Consider the following 20,064-nt stretch of genomic DNA (forward strand, 5'->3'; position numbering starts at 1 on the left):
CCTACCATCATCCGCCTCAAAAAGATTTGCTCTCTCTTGTATCACTAAGCAGGCATATGGTCTTAACACTGCTGGATTTGATCTAGATATGGCTAAAAGCGCCCATAGCTAAGCAATGAGAGCAGAAACACAAGATAAAGCTTATTCAAATGAAGGAATAATCATAAGTAACATATTAGTTATGGTAAAGCAATAAATTAGGAGCTCCATCCCACCTTTTCTCTTATATATTTCAAAATTACATAATAATTTGAATATATATGTAAATTATGCTACATAGTTATTTTTTTAAAAAGCACAGTCAACACCCAGCGTGAATCACAAAAATAATCCTTCAGCCAGGCGTGGTGGTGCACGCTTGTAATCCCAGCATTCGGGAGGCTGAGACCTGAGGATGGCAGTTCAGAGAGCCTTAGCTACTTGGTGAGGCACTCCGCAACTTAGTGAGACCCTGTTTCAAAATAAAAAATAAAAAATAGGGCAGGGGGTGTAGCTCAGAGGTCAAATGCCCCTGGTTCCATCCCCAGACCCGAAAAATTAATAATAATAATAATAATAATAATAATAATCCTTCAGCAAAGCTCTACAAACTACAATATCTGCATTCTTCTCAAAGTTCAGATAAAGTAAGTCTATAATATCAGTGATATGTGATTGTACTACAAACAATTACAGTTTTAGAATGACTCATACTTTTCATTCTTAGATGCTTAAAATAATAATAGTTTATCTGGTTAAATGCTATATATTCCACACAAGTTCATGAATCTCTATTACCTTCCTTCAAAAAGGTGATTTAGCATTCTGCAGCCACTTTCAGCCACTTCCGGAGAATGCAGGTGCTTCTGCATTAACTCCAAAACGTTCAGGTATATTCCTTTTGACAACAGAATTTTTCTGAAATTAACTGCAAGATATTTTAAGGTTACTGGTAGAAATGAAAGTACACTTTCATAATTTTACACATAGATGCAGAATATTAAGATAGTTTAAACTCCTAGGAAGGCATATATAAGAACATATATAACTGATAGCTTATTCACAATTTTAAAATTATTGTCTAGTTCTTTAAAACATATAGCATTCTTACTTTTTACATATTTAATAAATTTGTTAAAATTTTTAAATTTCTTCCAGGTGTAGTGGCACACGCTTGTAATCACAGCATTTGGGAGGCTGAGACAGGAGAATCGCAGTTCATGGGCAGCCTCAACTACTATTTAGTGAGGCCTTTTGCAACTCACTGAGACCCTGTTCCAAAATAAGGAATTAAAAAAAAAAAATAGGGCTCTGGGATGTAGCTCAGAGGTAGAATGCCCCTGGGTTCTATTCTCATACTACAAAAATTAAAATTAAAATTCTTTCACAGTGTACACTGATTTCAGTGTAATCACTATATCCCAGTCTGTGTAAAAGGAGTGCTTTTGTAAAAATAAGTAAGCCATCATAAACAAAGAAATAGAAAGCACTGATATAAAGCATAATCCCAGCATTTGCGGAAGGCTGAGACAGGAGGATCGCAGTCTGCAGCCAGCCTCAGCTACTTAGTGAGGCCCTCTGCAACTCAAATAAACCCTGTTTCAAAACAAAGAATAACGCCGGGCGTGGTGGCGCACGCTTGTAATCCCCGCGCTTGGGAAGCAGAGACAGGAGGATCGCGCAGGTTCGAAGCTAGCCCCGCACGCTGGCTTAGGAGACCCTGTTTCCAAATAAAAATGCAAAAATAGGTCTGGGAGTGTAGCCCGGAGGTAGAAGGGCTTCCAGGAACCCCAGTACCACCAAAACAAAAAAAAAACAAAGAATAAAAAATAGGGCTGGGGGTGTAGCTCAGAGGTAGAACACCCCTGCGTTCCATTCCAAGTACTGCGATAATAAATAAATAGGTAAATTTATTTTCACAAAATAATACCGAAATTTAATAAACGCAGATATGCTTAACAACTGATTTTACATTATGTGTAAAAAAAATAAGTACCTTCCAGCAGTATTACATAATTCCCTCTTTTGTAATCAACTTCATTCATTAAATACAAGTCCATTGACTTGAAGTTATCATGTAAGCATCAACTGTCTCAAAGCCGCCATATAAATATCAATTCCAACATTAAAGACAGTAATTTAACATTCTGAAGTGGCAAGTTCCCAGGCAATGGGGCTGGTCCAAAGACCACACATTAAGAACCACAATCCTAAACAGTACAAACTGTGACTCAGAGCTGCTAAAGCTAGGCATGAGAGAAGCAATGTCATCATGACATCATTTAAGAGTTTGTAGGGCATTGTACACATTATCTCCTTTACCAGACACCTACATAATACTGTTAGATTGCATCCATTCCATTTAGCAGAAAATTATCTGCTTTAAAAGGAAAAGTAAAAAAGAATATGAAACTTCCCACAGGACTTAATTCAAGTCACTTTATTGGCTGCCCATTCATACCATCTCCTCTCATTCCTAACATTATCAAATCCTCCCTCCTTACTCCCTTTTCTTTTCTGTCGTGTGTGTGTGTGTGTGTGCGCGCGCGCGCGTGCACGCACGCGTGCACGTGTTACTAGGAACTGAACCACCCAGGTGCGTTTTATTTCTGACTATACCCCCAACCCTTTTTATTATTTGTTTTGAAAAAAGGTTTTGCTAGTTTGTTGAAAGTCTCACTAAGTTGCTGAGGCTGGTCTCAAACCTGTGATTCTCCAGTTTCAGCCTAATGAACACTGGGATTACACATATGCTCTACCATGCCCGGCTCATATATTTTAGTTAACCTTATTCTCTGTCTTCCCCACTAAAGTTCAAACTCCATGAACATAGGATGTCTATTTAATATGTATGTCCCAAGTGCCAAGAAGGTATCTAATACATGGTAGAGGTACAATAATTGCTAATTTAATCAATTACAGAAAATGTCACACAAGATATTTGAGCTATCATGTTACTCTCTCCCTGGTTTCAAAAACCTAGTTCTTTTGGTTGCTAAGCTAGTTTTTAGTCTAAAAACCCATAACCAGCCTTGCACACCAACATTCCCAAGGGCCTTTTTATTTTATGGGTCCACTATAGTCATACATCTTAATGGAGTACAAGATGGTAGAGGCATACATGCACACATCAAGAAGTTGCCTGAGAAAACTGGAGGAGGAGCTGCTCACGTTCTTAATAGTGGCCTACTGCAGACGGCTGAGGGCAATACAAAGGTATCCAAGCACAGGGTACCGGGTAGGCAGACAGGAACAAAGGAAGGAAGCAGAGAGAGTGGAGATACCGAGCAATACACCATAACAAGAAACAGTCCAAATCTCACAAAATTGTGGCTATTTTGTTTACATAAAAAGGAGACTTTCCAATGTTTAAGAATTATGGCACCCATATACCACTGTTCATATTTATAAAGACTGGTCTTCTCTCTAAGAAGCTGTACACAGAAGCGGCAAACTGCAGTTTTCATTTTCTGGAGTAAAACCCCTCCCAGGCTTCTTTTACTGCATGGTAGAGTGTGGAAGATTCAAGAATAGCAATTTCCTTTCCTACCCCTCTTACTCTGATTCATTACCCAGAGAGCAAGCCATGTCTGTCTCTGAGAGTCCTAGCTACAATAAGCCTTTTATTAAAGCACCATCAGACAGATGAGGTAAGAAAGGAGGAAAAGGAAAGAGAGGTGATTTCTTTTCTTGATTTGACCCAACTAATAATATAAAGAAATATACATGAGGTGATTTCTTTATTTCTTTCACTCTTCCCAGGTTCCAATAAAAGCTAGTACTTCCCCTGCTCTCCGACTCAAATTAATCTTTCAGTATTTTGCTCTATTTTTCTCCCTCTAAAAATATCCTGAAAGAACTGCCAAGTCCCAAGCCTTTACGAGTTTTCTCCCAAGATTTTCTGGCAATTCTCCCTGTTTACAAAGGCAGGATTCTGAGCAGCATGCACCATGATCCCGAACCTGAAGAGTCATTCAAAAGGTACATGAGCCATTTTCCTCCTTTTTGATTTGTACTGAGGATTGAACCCAGGTGCACTTCCCCACTGACTTACACCCCCAGCCTTTTCTTCTATGTTTTTATTTGAGAAAGAGTCTCAGATAAGTTGTCCAGGCTGGCCTTGAAGTTGAGATCCTCCTACCTCTGCCTCCCAAATCACTGGGATTACAGGCATGCACCATGACACCTGGCTCATTTTTCTCTCCTTAACCATGCAGAAATATCATACACTTGCAAGAATTACATGTGAAGGACCATTTTTAAAAAAAAAACTGTAGCATAAAAATTTCATATTGGACAATTTTACCATTTTAAAATGGTGAATACCTCTCTACCCAGTTACATTTCTATAAGCTTTTCTTAAGAAAATAATAGGAACCATGTATAAAAAATGGGATGAAAAAAGCAAGCATTTAGTGTGCTATAGGTTCAAAACATACCATTGGACACAAGTCCAACAACAAAAGACTGGTTCATAAAAGAGGTTATAGGCATACATTGAAAACAACATATCTTTTACAAGTGATAATATATGCCAGGTGTACTGGCACACACCTGTAATCCCAGTACTCAGGAGGCTGAGATAGGAAGACAACATGTTTTAGGCCAGAGCACAATAATTTAGTGAAATTCTATTTCAGAATAAAAAACAAAATAGCACTACAGGTATAGCATAGAAGTAGAGCACCTATGAGTTCCATCCCCAGTACCACACATAAAAAAGTGATAATGTGAGACTATAAAATATCAACATGAAAAAGAAAAATATAAAAAGTGGTTATAAAAGTATAATAATAGCCAGCATTGTGACACATGCCTATACTCCAAGTACTAGAAAGACTGAGACAGGAGGATCACAGGTTTAAGAACAGCCTCAGCAACTTAATGAGAATGCCTCTAGGTTCAATCACCAGTACAAAATAAATTATAATATGATCCAATTGCTGCAAAAAATATGAAATAGATGTGTGTGAGTGGAAGTCCAAAAATGTACATTAAAATATTTATTTTATTTTGTATCCTTTACCTATAAATCAACATGTCCAAACATCAACTATATATATTTACATAATTAAATTTGCACAATATATGGTTTTTATTTAAAAAATGCACCACAAGGTGTGCTTTCCTTTATTAAACAGTAGGCTACACCCCTTACCATTTTGTTCTAAGAGAGTCGATAGTGCATTTGCAGAGGCCTGGACAACTTCTTTTGAGGAAGAGTGCATCAGCATCGACAGCATCACTTCCCGATGAGCTGGGAGCCTTGCAAAAGGTCAAACCCGACATCAGTGGGAACCTTATTAATAATTCTCAAATTCTCAACATGTCTAATAACTCTAGCAATAAATAATGGCATGAAGCAATATTTCATGCCACTTTACATCCAAAAATGAATTATAGTCATGTAATTTTATGTTGAAAATTTAGATTCAAATCTATTAACTACTAATAAATTAATGTTTCATTGTTTCTTCCAAAGCTGATAAGCAATAGAAAAAAAGGCAGCAGATACATAAAGGGGGTACGAGAAGGAAAAATGTACAATGATACTGGAAACAAGGAATTTAAAAATTGTAAAGAAGAAGAATGGATTTTAGAGGCACAGAATATAAATATATTTCTTAAAATAATATGTTTATTTTCAAGTTCTCCTATGACATTAATGAATAGGTGCTATGAACTCGAATTTATAAAGATAACATGAATCTGCTTTAACCAAGACTACCCAAAACAGGATTATTTGGATTCTAGTTTAATATATAGTTTTCAAAAGAATTACTGTTTCTTTTCAAACTGGAAAAGTTCCATCAAATAGCATCTGTGTCATTAATTCCCTTCTTATTGGCAGTGGCTCAGTATGCAAAAAGATTGTCAGAATGAGGAATGCAGAACAGCATTACTATTGAAGTTTCCAAAGTCATTCATACTTTAAAACTAGAGGAAACCCAGAGCAAAGAGCACAGGCGAATGCAGTTGCCACAGAACACATGGGTGAGAAATGAGTGGGTAGATGTGGTGGAGCTCCTAGCTCCTCTCTCCATCACAAAGACAGTCAGGTCTTCTGAGGCTTGCATGGCCTCCAGCTGAAAGCCCCCTCAAGAACTAACAGCTCCCAAAAGAAAACAGGCCAGCACACCAAGTGGGAACTGACCATAGGATGTTTCTAACTCAATCTGATTCTGAGTATTGACAACCTGCTGGTTAATCACCACACTAGAAAAAAACCACGCATGGTTTGTGACTTCGATACCTGAGATGAATCACTATAGCATTTTTACCTGACTAGACAGAAACCCAAAGGATTCTCTGTCCACGATTCACAAATTACTGAAGGACTCTTGATTTCAAATCACTCAGTAGTAATTCTCAAACACAACACCTTTTCTAACTATTGAAGTCAATGAGATCTAAATACCTTACAGCCACTGCCAGTATACAGCAATTCTCAAGACATGCATGTCTGAACCAAAAATATTTCTAACAATGAAAGTTAGGGTTAAGGTATTTTATATGTATTGATAAAATGAAACTAAAATTTATGGATGGACCCAGAGGATATTATGTTAAGTGAGATTAGCCAGTCACAGAAAGTGAAAGGTCATGTGTTTTCCCTCACATGTGGAAACTAGGAAGTAACAGGGACACCAGAGGGAAGAGAAGCCCCGGTGCAGCAATAAAGGGGGTCTACAGAAAGGTGGGGAGGGGGGGAATTAGCGAAGGAAGCACTTTCACTGATGCTATGTACATTGTGAAATTTTCAATAGCAATCCCAATATTCTGTATGGGTATGGGGAGGGACTGGGGAGAGAGACTGGGGGAAGCTCACCAAGTGCTGTGTGCATATATACTACATAATGATGTATAAAAATAAATAAATGGATGACAAAAATTCACACACACATATCTTAAAGCTTAAATTTCAGATGTATATGTCTAACACGTTCTACAGTATAAATTCGTATCTACTACTGACTGGCCATCTTCATCTCCAATCTTCTCATGTAAACTGTTTTGGTACATAAGGAGATTATTTAGCGCCCAGCATGCGGCCTCCTGGATTGGGAGGGAAAAAAGAAACTTGTCAAAATAAATTACTAAAAAACACAATTTTGAGTAGCTGTGATAGTTATAGAAGTCTAACCTGTACATATTTGTTCTTCCTATGCCATGTTAAAGCTTTGTAACAGGCTTCCAGCCAAAATAATTTATCTTCTTCCTCATCCTCCTGATTCTCCTGATTCTCATTCTTTTCCTCCAAGTCTTGATTTAAAAATATGGTCTCAGCTTGAAAAAAATTAAAAATAATGCATATATTTTATATGCACATAATTTGATAACAGTTCAAATGATCAATTCTACATTCATATTTTAAAATATTATCTATGGAGCCAGGCATGCCTATAATCCTAGTGCTTGGGAGGCTAAGACAGGAAGATCGCAGGTTTGAGACCAGCCTCAGCCACCTAAGAAGACCCTTAGCAACTTAGTAAGACTCTGTTTCAAAATAAAATAGGGCTGGGTGTGTGAGTTGGAGATGGGTTGACACCCCTGGGTTCAATCCCCAGTTCTATGAAAAAAAGTTACCAACAAATGAGGTGTTCTTTAGTAGCAACTTTAGTTGATTTTAAAACAATTTTGAATATATTACATACCTTTTATTACTGCTAGCTCATATATGTAAGTGATAAAATGAAGAAGTAGATACCAAAAATATCGAATAGACTAGAGGAGGATTACTTGAAAAGATTAGCTGTGTATGACAAGGCTAAACCAAGGATGTAAAACAAAAGCCTGTATAAACTGGATGCTGAGTTGTTAGTTCTCTTGAAAGCAACCTCTCTTGAAAAAGTATTATTAGGACAGAAAGGGCATTTCAGGTTTTCTTCTCTGCACATGTGATCCTCTCATTTTAAGGTTAACCTCATATGCACCCACATAACTTTCTTTTTTAGGGCATGGGATATAGCTTAGTGGTAAAACACTTGCCTACCACGCAGGAGGCCCTGGATTCAATACTCAGAACGGCAACAACAACAAAACAAAAACTTCCTTTTTGGTGAAGTTACTTACTGAGGAGTGCCAAACAGCTGAGTGCTGAAATTTGTAATACTGCATTGTTTGGATACTGCTGCACGGCTTTTACCACAAACTCATGTACCTCGTTCAACACCAGGATATTAAAAAAATTACCTAAAATTTAAATGAAATTTAGATTAAATTTTAAAAATTATCTAAAAGTCAAGAGAATCATTTGAGCTAAGAACATCTGAGCTAACAAGTGAACTAACATCTCATCCACAGAACTTGTGTTGCCTTTTATTACATAAATTTGTAAACCAATAAATTTAAGTAGTGACACATGCCTTAATGACATTAAAATAAACATTTACTTTCATTAAAATGGCTTAATATGATTAAGTAAAGCGCTGAAAATATTCTTCGTGCTGTCATTTATCTTTCTTGGACAATGGCAGTAGCTGAGCAAAAATAATGACACCAGTTATTGATATATTAACTTTTTGTCCTTTGGCTCTTTGTTCTCTTATCATATAAAAACAACAAGATGTCTGTAAATTATACAAAACCATTTTTCTCATTTTTAAAAGACATACCTTCACTTGAAAAATTACTGCTCAGAAAACTCCTTGGCACATTTATCATTACTTGATCTTGTCTATGATAATCTTAAAATAAAAGCATAATTTACTTTGCCACCTATTACTCACTACAAGGAAGAAGTCTCAAACCATTCTTCTTAGAATTTTAGCATAACATCCAAAAATCTAAATCCTCAAGAAGAAAGAATTTATGCTTCCTTCCATTTAGCTTCTTTGCACTTACCAGGACTCCTTCCTTTTAAAGGTAAGAACAAAACTCCTATTTATTTCTCACTGTAATTAAGTCAGTGATCTCTGAAACACTAGCCAGAATTGGAAATGATCCTACTAAGTGTTAGTCTGTGGTCTCAAAATCAAAAGGCAGCTCAATCCTCCCTCTTCTTTATGACGCTGTTCTATGTTCTCACCTTTTCCACATTTACTCAGCAAGCACATATTCCCCAGCCCTTACTGATCAAGAATCTTATCATTTGGAAAAGATTCTTCTCCATTTTTCACTAAGTTTTTAAACTCAGGTTGTGTCCTTCGACACCCTCCCTACGGTTATCCACATGTCGCTGCCAGCAGCTATGCCACCATTGACCAACCATGTGGCTTTGGGCACAAGCCAGTAAGACTGGCCCTACTTATAGTCAGAAAAATCTACTTGAAAATACATGAAGAATTGTGTTAGACCCTTAAATGCATTAAATCCATAATGAGGTTACATAATTTGACACAATGTTAAATATTTACTGACTTTTAAGTTTTTATTTTAATTATGAAGGAGAAGTTAAAACTTTCAGCTTCTTTTGAAACAATAACAGGAATAACAGCCTTTAGCTGCTAAATGAAACAATCTCTAAAGGGATAATGAGAGGAAAAAGCGCCCTTATCTGAAGATCCATTTGACAGTCTTTTACAAAACAAGTTATAGTTTGGGCATGGTGGCACACATGTAGACATAGCAGCCAGTCACTAGTTTATTATCTTAGCAGGCAAGATTTTACATATATATTACATATATCATTATTTTCAGTTGTAAAGACTGGCTGATATCTGAGAACTTTTTAAGCTAGTTCAAAAGTTCTTAAATCTAACAGAGCAGTACATTAATGTCCAACTATCTCTTTTATGTTTTATAACTTTCCACAGTCAAGTTTCAATTTGCACATGTAATAGTACATGTTGCAAGACCCTCAGCAACTTAAGAAGATCCTATTTCAAAATAAAGTGTGTGTTTCAAAATAAGCAGGTGATGTTTCAATACATGTAGCATTATATAATGTTTAAATCATGGTAAACATGTCTATCTCCTCAAGCATTTATCATTTTATAGCTCTTTGAAATGTACGTACATTCTCACTACATATAGTCATCCTACTGATATCACACAGGAACTTACTCCTATCTAACCATAACTTAATATCATTTATCAACCTTCCCCATCCCTCCCTGCCTCCTACCACCAGCCTCTGGTAACCACAGAAGGAGATACAAAATCTGAGTCTCAGCCTAATTTTACTCTTTGCTAGCTACGTGGTTTTGAATAAGACAAAAAGACTCCCTGAAGTGCATGTCCTCATCTGTAAATGTAGACATAAGAGCGATATCCAATTCCCCAGTACTGTTACATTGATCTAAAAATTATTTTATTATATAATATGTATATAATAAATATATCCTTTGTCAGGCGTAGTGGTGCACGCTTGTAATCCCAGCACTTGGGAGGCTGAGACAGGAGGATCGCACAGGTTCAAAGCAGCCTCAGCTACTGAGTGAGGCTCTCAGCAACTTAGTGAGACCCTGTTTCCAAATAAAATATAAAATAGGTCTGGGAGTATGGCCTGGAGGTAGAAAAGCCCCTGGGTTCCACCCCCAGTACCACCAAAAAACAAAACAAAACAAAATATATATATATACACATATATACATATATGACTATATACATATATATGTGAATATATACACATATGTATGTACATGTGCATTATATATGTTAACTGTATGCAATGCATGAGTTTTGACACTACAGTCAACATATACATATGACTACTTTGGAAACTATAAATGAATTGATCAAATATTAAGATACTGTAATATCTTGTAGTTTTTTCATATAATAATATTAAATAAATGCTTACCAAGAAAATATAAAACTAAAGCATTGCATATATATAAAACAGAATTCAACTGTGTGTGTGATACTGGGGATTTAACCCAGTGTCATTCTACCTCCAATCTATACTCTCAGCCTTATTTTATTTTTATTTTAAAACAGGGACTTGCTAGGTTAATAAGAACTTTACTACTTGCTGAGGCTATCTTCAAACCTACAATCCTCCTGTCTGCCTCGTAAGTACTGGGATTATAAACATGTGCCACCACACCCAGATAAAAATTCATTTTAACCAAATCTATCTAGGAGAAACTTTCCTAATGTCAAGCCCAATTTCTAAATTATCCATAACTTTGACTCCAGAAGTGAAAACAAAAGTTGTTATAATAAAATCATGAAAATTGGTGTTTTCAGATAAATGACCTTTCCCCAAAGTTCTAATGATAAAAAGCCAAATGCCTATTATAATATACCTAATTTTGCATAAAATATTACTGGTGACCTTTTAAGAAGAGGTCAGCAAAACCACTTTCCAACAGTTAATAATCTTACCTATCTTACTTTATTATTCACAACGACAGAGTTTTTCTTTTCTTTCTTTTTTTGCAGAAGAAGGGCACTGGGGATTGACCCAGAGGCTCTTTATCTCTGAGCTACATTGCCACACCTTTCTATTTATATATGTAGTGTGTATGCTTCTGGGGATTAAACCCAGAAAGCTCCACCCCCAAATCTATTTTACTTTTTTCTCTGAACCACGGTCTCACTAGGTTACTGAGAGCCTCTTTAAATTGCTGAGGCTAGCCTTGAACCTCTCAGTCTCCCAAGTATTGAGATTACAGATGTGTGCCATCATGCCTGGCCAACCATTTACTTTTTAGTGCATTATTCTTCTTACAAAAATATGAAAGAAATCTCCAAGGTATATGGGGTGGGGGGGAAGCAGAGAGAGGAGTTTAACAGTTGAAACAGGAACTGTGAGCTGAAAGCAGTGAACAAACCAGAGCAGCCTGTGGAAAACCATGAGTTGTGGCACTACAGTCAACATACTAGCCTCCTACTCTGACCAGGAAAGGTCAGCTCCGCCAGAGTCTCCGACATTAAGCCTGGATCTTCCCAAGATCATAATATCTCCCCCATCAGTCCTATGCTTTGGATCCAGGCAAACATCTCTGGAGCAGCATCTGCAATTAAGGTCTTCAAGACAGTCAGATATGAAGCTCAACCACAGAGAAACTCACAAGAATACAAGGAAACCAGTCTACAAGACAGAAGCAGTGGGCTCAAACTGTCAAGAACATCACATATTGGAGTTATCAGACATGGAAAGCAAAATAACTGTGTATTGGTGATTAAAGAAATAAAAGATTTTTTAAAAGAAGAAAGAGGGCAAGAGAGGAAAAAAGCAAACAAGGCAGTCAAGTTACCAGGCAGATCTGAAAATACAGAGACTTTTAGAAATTTGTTTAAAAAATTTATTTAGAAATTTATTTTAATAAAGAACCAGGTACAATTTATCACAGGAGTACAAGGTAGCTTCATATTAGAAGTTTTGTTCTATATCGTGAAAATAAAAAGAGAAAAAAATTATCTTAATATATTGTTTAGGTTTTTGATAAAATTCAATGCTCATCTGTGATTTTAAAAACACACATATTTAAATAAAGAGAAAGAAGGAACAGAAGAAAATACACCTATTTATTTAATTATTTTTATTTTAGTTTATTTATTTAGTTTATTTAAAGTTTTGGGGACTAGGGAGTGACCCTAGAGCCTCTTGGATGCTAAACACACTAACACTGAACTATACCCCCAAACTCAGAAGGAAATTTCTTAACTTGATTAAATATATCTGTTACAAAACAAACAAGACAAGGTGTAATTTTTTTGTTTGTTTGTTTTTTGGTACTGAGGGTGGAACCCAAGGGCTTTCTACCTCCAAGCTATACTCCCAGACCTATTTCATATTTTATTTGGAAACAGGGTCTCACTAAGTTGATGAGAGCCTCACTAAGTAGCTGAGGCTGGCTTTGAACCTGTGTGATCCTCCTGTCTCAGCGTCCCAAGTACGGGGATTACAAGCATGAGCCACCACGCCCGGCAACAAGGTTTAAGAAAATTTTTTAAAATAAATTTTAGCCAAGTGAGGTGGCACATACCTATATTCCCAGTACTTGGGAGGCTGAAACAGGAGGATCACTGGTTTGAGGCCAATTTCAGCACCTTAGTGAGATCTTTATCCTGATTCAAAATACAAAAAATAGCCAATCATGGTTGCACATACCTGTAATCCCAGTACTTGGCAGGGTAAGACAGGAGGCTCAGAGGTTCAAGGATAGCCTCAGCCCATAGCAAGACTCTCGGCAACCTAGTGAGACCTTGCTTCAAAACAAAAAATTTAAAAGGGAGTGGGGAGCTTAGAAGTAGAATGCCTTGGTCTAATCCCCAAGACAAAAAAAAAATTTAATGAAAATGAAAAATAAATTTAAAAATAAGGTCTGGGTGTAGCTTATATACAGAATGACCCTGGGTTCAAGCCCCAGCACCAAAAAATAAAAATAGAAAATAAACCTTATAATGGGCATTATTCTACGTGAGAGAATAGTAGAAGCTTTCTTTCTAAAATAAAGACAAGACAAGGAGATCTACAATCACTGCTGCTCTCCAGCACTGTGATGGTAACCTGAGTCATGTGAGCAGGCAGGAAAGGAAGTAAGGACTTAGTGAGCAGGAAAGAAGAATTCGGCTGTGTCTTTATCCCAGACTATGAAACCAGCACACAGACAACCTAAGAACATCACAAATACGCTATCAGGAAAGATCAATATACCAAAAAATCACTTAAATTCCTTCACCTAGACAGTTCGAACTATAATTTTAAAAGAGATATCATTACAGTAACAACAAAAAGAAATCAATGTCACTAAAAATAACTCACAGGGATCTGAATGCAACACCTGCCTGTACAGAAGAAATTCTAATGTGAGGACATCAGTTCTTAAATCGATCCATGTATTTTGAGCAACTTTAGTCAAACACCCATTAGAACTTTGAACTAAACAAGTTATTTCTAGAATTTATACAAAATAGTAAAGGCCCAAGAAAAAAATCCCCATGATGTGCCCTAGAAAGAAGAATGCCTGTTAATATGACCTATTAACTTTTATAGATCGGAACTTAATGGCTTATAATGATTTAACAGTATGATTTTGACTCAGACAAATAACTTCAACCAAAACAAAAGAACAGTAAGAACAGAAAGACATAAAAATAGCCTATCTGTAGAATGAACCACATAGAACACATGCTGTGTTGGAGACTAACTCTCCATATTAAAACAAAAATTGAGCTGGATTAAATGGTGGATCGATTCCCAGTTTTCTAAGGAATCTCCACACTGATCTCCATAGCAGCTTAACTAGTTTGCACTCCCACCAACAGTGTAAAAGAGTTCCTCTTTCCCCACATCCTCGCCAGCATTTGTTGTTATTTTATTTCTTTATCTTTGCCACTCTAATTGGGGTTAGACAATCTCAATGTAGTTTTGATATGCATCTCCCTGATGGCTAATGATTTAGAACATCTTTTCATGTATCAGTTGACCATTTGTATCTCTTCTTTTGTAAAGTGTCTATTCAGTTCAGTTGCCCATTTCTTGATTGGGTTATTTGTTTTGCTAGTGTAGAGTCTTTTGAGCTCTTTGTATATTCTGGATATTCCTCTAACTGAGTGGTGGCTGGTAAAGATCTCCTCCAATTTTTTAGGCTTTCTCTCTTTATATTCTTGGGGATTTCCTCTGACGAGAAAAAAACTTTTAGTTTGATGTCATCCCACTTGTTAATTCTTGCTTTAATTTCCTGTGTTTTGGAAGTCTTGTTGAAAAAGTTACTGCCTGTGCCTATATGTTGGAGTGTTGAGCCTATGCCCTCCTCTAATAACTTCACAGTCTCTGGTCTAAGTCTTTGATCCATCTCGAGTTGATTCCTATGCTAGTTCAGGTGCTATGGAGATCAGTGTGGAGATTTCTTAGAAAACTGGGAACAGATCCACCATACGATCCAGTTCTACCACTCCTGGGTATTTTTCCAAAGGGCTGAAATCAGAGAACTGCAGTAACACATGCATACTCATGTTCATAGCAGCACAGTTCGTAATAGCCAAAATATGGAACCAACCCAGGTCTCCATCAACAGATGAATGGATTGCAAAATTATGGAAAATACACACAATGGAATTCTATTAAGCTATAAAGAAGAACAAAATCATGCCATTCGCAAGAAGATGGAAAGATCTGAAGAACATTATGTTAAGTGAGATCAGCCAAGCACAGAAAGAGAAGAGACATATGTTTTCTCTAATATGACCAAACTAGTGAGCATTGGAGATACCAGATGGACTCCAGATAATGAGGGGAAACCTCAGCAAAGCTAGAATGGAAGGATAGGAGAGGAAGAAGGCTGGGGTTGATTAATGGAAGAGCTACATCTGAATATGTGTAAAAGTATGAATATAGCATGGTTAACCTAGACATTTATTGTTGGGAGGGGGAGGGCACCAAACCCAGTCTAAATTTATATCATTTTCAATATGTTCCACATATAAATAAAATTAAAAATAAATAAATTAAATTAAAAAAACAGAAAATGAAGAACAGAATTCCAACTTTACAAAAAACAATTACATCATTTTAATACTTTAATGAAAAAAGGTTTAGGGAAAAAAAAGGATGTATTTATTACTTTAGAGAAAGAAAGTATTTTTTAAATGAAATACACAAAAAATTAAATTTAACTATGCTACAAAAGCTACTACAAAGATGATGAAAAGACAGGCAATACTTAAGAAAAGATACTTTCAATATAACTAGCCACCAAAATATTATCCAGGATCTAAGAATTCATTTTTAAAAGACCATGTTACAGAAAAATAGATAAAAGAGAGATCAAGCACTTCACAATGCAGGAAGCACAAACAGCAAAGAAATATTTGAAAAAATGTTTGACCCTTATATTTTCATAATAGCACAGATTAGTAAGCAAGTTTAAAACAAGAAAGAATCCAAATATCCATGGGTAGAAAAATAGATATAGTAACATATAGAATGATATAGGTACATATTAGAATATTATATACATTTACATGAAAAATGCCTGTGATTGTTATGAACATCATATATAGTTTTTAAAGTTGCAGAAGACAATATACATGATTATATACACAAGAACATCAAAAACACAATTTTTCTCAGGAAAACATGTAAATGTAGTAAAACCAAATTTAGAAAGCAAAAAATTGATAAATATAAACTTCAGGAGAGTGTTAACCTTTATAAAGAAAACAAAACAAGAAGGAGCTTTTCAGACATGGTAATGTAATAATACTTAAATCGAGCACTGGGTTCTTTACTTTTGGCTTTATTTTTTATACTTTTATTGGAGCATTGTAATTATATAACCTAGTGAGGTTCAAAGTCATACAAATAAATATGAACACATGTCTTGGCATGATTCCCCTTCAGAGGCCACCCTGCTACCCAGCCCTCTCCACACATAACAGCTAGATTGGTAGTGGTCACTTCATACATGGCCACAGCATAATCTAAACTATTCCTTTCATCAGTTCTTCCCTTTCACTTCCACATCTTCCTCCCCTCCTCCTTTCCTCTATTCTACTGGGCACTTTTCTCAACTATCTAAAGTTCCTTTTGTTTCCTATTTTCTCTCTGGCTTCCCCATGTGAAAGAAAACATTCAATCCCTGACTTTCTGTGGTTGATAGTTTCCCTTAGTGTAACCTCTAGTTGGTGGGACTGCAAATTAGTACAACTACTCTGGAGATCATATGGAGGTTCCTCAAAAGACTAGAAATGGAACCACCATATGATCCAGCTATATTACTCCTTGGTATCCTACCAAAAGAATTAAAGTCAGAACACTAGAGTGTTTATGGCAACACAATTCACAATATCCAAATTATGGAATGAGCCTATATGTCAAGCAACAGATAAATGGATAATAAAAATGTGATATGTATATAAATATATATGTGATACAAACACACATACACACACACACACACACACACACACACACACACACACACACACAGAGAGGAATTTTTCTCAGCCATAAGGAACAATAAAATTATGTCAGTTCCAAGAAAATGGATTGAACCAAAGAATATTATGTTTCACAATTTTTACATAAATTATTCTTACTATTTTGTAAGTATCCACTGTTACATAATTTTATTTTAAATACAGTCTTAATAATAAAACAATCCTATAGAATTACTTCTCCAAAATAAAAGATTAAGACTCCTTTTACATTTTGCATATCTATTTTTGCCACTATTTTAAAAATCCCATTTCAGCATTGTGTAACAATTTGCTACTTTATAATAATTCCATCAATTCTCATCAATATACTACTTACTCATCCACATTCAATACATATATGCTGTATGTACTCATATCATATGAATTCTGATAATAAATTAGGAATCATAACTCACCTAATGTAAGCCTATGGAGCAAGCAGCAGCTCACTTCTTGAATTTTTTCATTGATAGGGAATGCTTTCATGGCTTCTACCACAATATTGTAACACCTGACATTGCCACTCATGAGGACTTCAACGTTATTGCCTAGATTTAAAGATATCATAATTAACAGTAAGGTAATAATTTTCTAGTTTCAAATATGCATCATATAAAGATTAAAATATATGTCAGAATAATGGCTACATTTACAATTTTTTTTTTTTTGTGTGTGTGTGTGTGTGTGTGTGTGTGTGTGTGTGTGTACTGGGTGCGGAACCCAGGGGCTTTTTACCTCCGGGCTATACTCCCAGACCTATTTTATATTTTATTTGGAGCAGGGTCTCACTAAGTTGCTGAGAGCCTCACTAAGTAGCTGAGGCTGGCTTCGAACCTGTGCAATCCTCATGTCTCAGCCTCCCAAGCGCTGGGATTACAAGCTTGCGCCACCAAGCCTGGCCTACATTTCCAATAAATATCCTATTCTGTCAAATAGCTATAAAAACATTATGCTAGCCGGGCGTGGTGGCGCACGCTTGTAATCCCTGAGCTTGGGAGGTGGAGACAGGAAGATCCCGCAGGTTCAAAGCCAGCCGCACTGGTTTAAGAGACCCTGTTTCCAAATTTAAAATATATATAAAATACGTCTGCGAGTATATCCTGAAGGTAGAAGGGCTTCCAGGAACCCCAGTACCACCAAAAAACAAAAAAACAAACAAACAAAAACCCATTATGCTATTTATTGTTAATACAATGGAATATGACTCATTTTGGTATTAAAGGGAAAGTGCTTTATCTTGTCTAAAATATTTTTAAAATATACAATGTGGGGTCAGGTTTTTATATTAGTCTGAATATGGCCATATGTTTTCAAACATTATTTTGAAGGTTTATTTCCTAATAAGGCCATTGAATAATAACTTTTGCTTTGTTTATTTTCCTCACACCATACAAAGAAAGTTAAGATTATGTGACATAGTAGAATTTCTAATAGCAGCTACATATCTATTTTCTCCATTCCATAACAATAGTCTGTAAGAGCAGTAAAACCAAGCTTCCTGAAGCCTCCACTGTAGACAGGAGAGGCAGGGCTGGGGGAGAAAAGAGGATTGACATTAATACAGATGACTAAGGGACAGAAAGGGAATAAAGAATCCACTGGGGAAGACATTTAATCAGTAAAAAGATTTAGTTATAAACCTACATGGGCAAACATCTATAACTGTGAATTAAATATTAACTATTCTTTAAAAAAGAAATAAAACTGTATTCAAAACATTTTTTTCTGGTACTGCTAAAACTAGCCAACCATTTTCCCCAAAATATTTTAATGTCTAAATTGTATTTTAAAATATAAATTTTTTAATAAAAAAGAATTTTAAAAAATACCAAAAAGAAATGGCCTTTTAAAACAATTATCCACTCTGTCTCTCAAGAAAAAGACAAGATTTAAGATTGAAAGAAAAAAGTCTTTCTTTTAAAATGAATGTTTAAAACTCTTGATTTCTTCATTTTTATCTGCTTTCTTTGACCTTTGCATTATGAATCAGCACATTTTCATGGGAGTTATGTCAGATGTGGGTGGAAAACAATGAACTCCAAAAGCAGCCAGCCCAAAATATAAAATAAATATAGCCCAGGGAAGGGACAATGAGAATATATTGCGTTTGCTGGCAGTGATAACTGGGATAAACGTAAAAGCAGGGCAATTCTCTGTTGTTATTATCCAGCCTCATCCATTTTCAAGTGTTTAATTTCCTGTGGTTATAAAACTCATTGTGATTTTATAAACATCACAAAGAAATGGCATTCTTTCACAAGGGCTCTGGGTTTTGACCCTGCAGCAGCGAAGTCCCACGCCACCATACTGATTCCATATCTGAAGCCATGTAATACTATTATCTATAATTATATGACATACACGTAAAATAAATACTGCATTATAATGCTATTAATGTTTTTAGAATATATATTACAAGGCAAGTACTATTCTATATTCTTCACATTATTTAACTTGTTTAATCGTTAAAACTTCACATGTGTAAAAATATTACAATATAAATACAGAAGTACATCCTATACAAACTATCACAGGAAAAAAAATCTGAAATGTTACTGTACACGTAAAAACAAAAAAGAATCTGAACACATTTTAGAGCATTATCAATCATTGGTAGCATACACAGAAAAGTAATGTCTTCTTAAACATACTTTTTGTATGAAAGAAGTGGCTAGATTTAAGAACACCATTAAAATGCTAACCAATAATCTTCATGAAGTTCAAGCTCCTTGTAGCTTTTTGGCGCTTCTTAACTTCACTCCATCCCTGCAGCCTCATTCACTGACTTACAAGTCCCTGCAGCCTCATTCACTGACTTACAAGTCCTTCCTCTGCTGCCAGCAGACTCCAGCAGACCAGTGAGAATGCGCTTCCTTTTCCTCTCACATGCGCGCAAGCACACTCACGAGCCCACAGTTCATTGAGCTACTATTATATTCTTGAATGCCCTGTCCTTCCTCCCTCTTGTTCCCACACCTGTACATGCACAATTCCCACTGCCTAAACACTTGGCCTACATCCCCACCTCACCTCACACCTCCCTGTATACAAAGTCTCATCATTCTCTTACCTGAATCCCCTATTGTACCATGGACGCTAAAAAGACAAGGAATATGTTTGTGTTTTCCACTCTTTCTTTCTGCAGGACCAAGCCCAGAGCTAGCTACAGTATGGCCTCAATAAATGTAAATTAAGTAAACGAATAAATTTAGCAAAATAAATTCAACAAATGAATTAAATGAGTAAGTGAATAAGTTTAGCATCTACAAG

General features: G+C 36.0%; 1 protein-coding gene across 1 annotated transcript in view; it reads right to left on the reverse strand.

Annotated features, from left to right (window-relative positions):
• Nucleotides 1-20,064, reverse strand: part of LRRK2 (leucine rich repeat kinase 2) — a gene marked incomplete at both ends in the record, with an annotated part of 199,740 nt that overhangs the window by 161,923 nt on the left and 17,753 nt on the right. Inside the window, 6 exons of the mRNA XM_080706299.1 lie at nucleotides 778-907; nucleotides 5,138-5,244; nucleotides 6,956-7,035; nucleotides 7,124-7,266; nucleotides 8,053-8,172; nucleotides 17,211-17,342. Coding sequence (XP_080562425.1) covers nucleotides 778-907; nucleotides 5,138-5,244; nucleotides 6,956-7,035; nucleotides 7,124-7,266; nucleotides 8,053-8,172; nucleotides 17,211-17,342 — 712 coding nt within the window. The remainder of the gene's footprint in view (nucleotides 1-777; nucleotides 908-5,137; nucleotides 5,245-6,955; nucleotides 7,036-7,123; nucleotides 7,267-8,052; nucleotides 8,173-17,210; nucleotides 17,343-20,064) is intronic.

The sequence above is a fragment of the Muscardinus avellanarius genome, assembly GCF_963383645.1.
Source record: "Muscardinus avellanarius genome assembly, chromosome: 11".
NCBI classification, from domain to species: Eukaryota; Metazoa; Chordata; class Mammalia; order Rodentia; family Gliridae; genus Muscardinus; species Muscardinus avellanarius.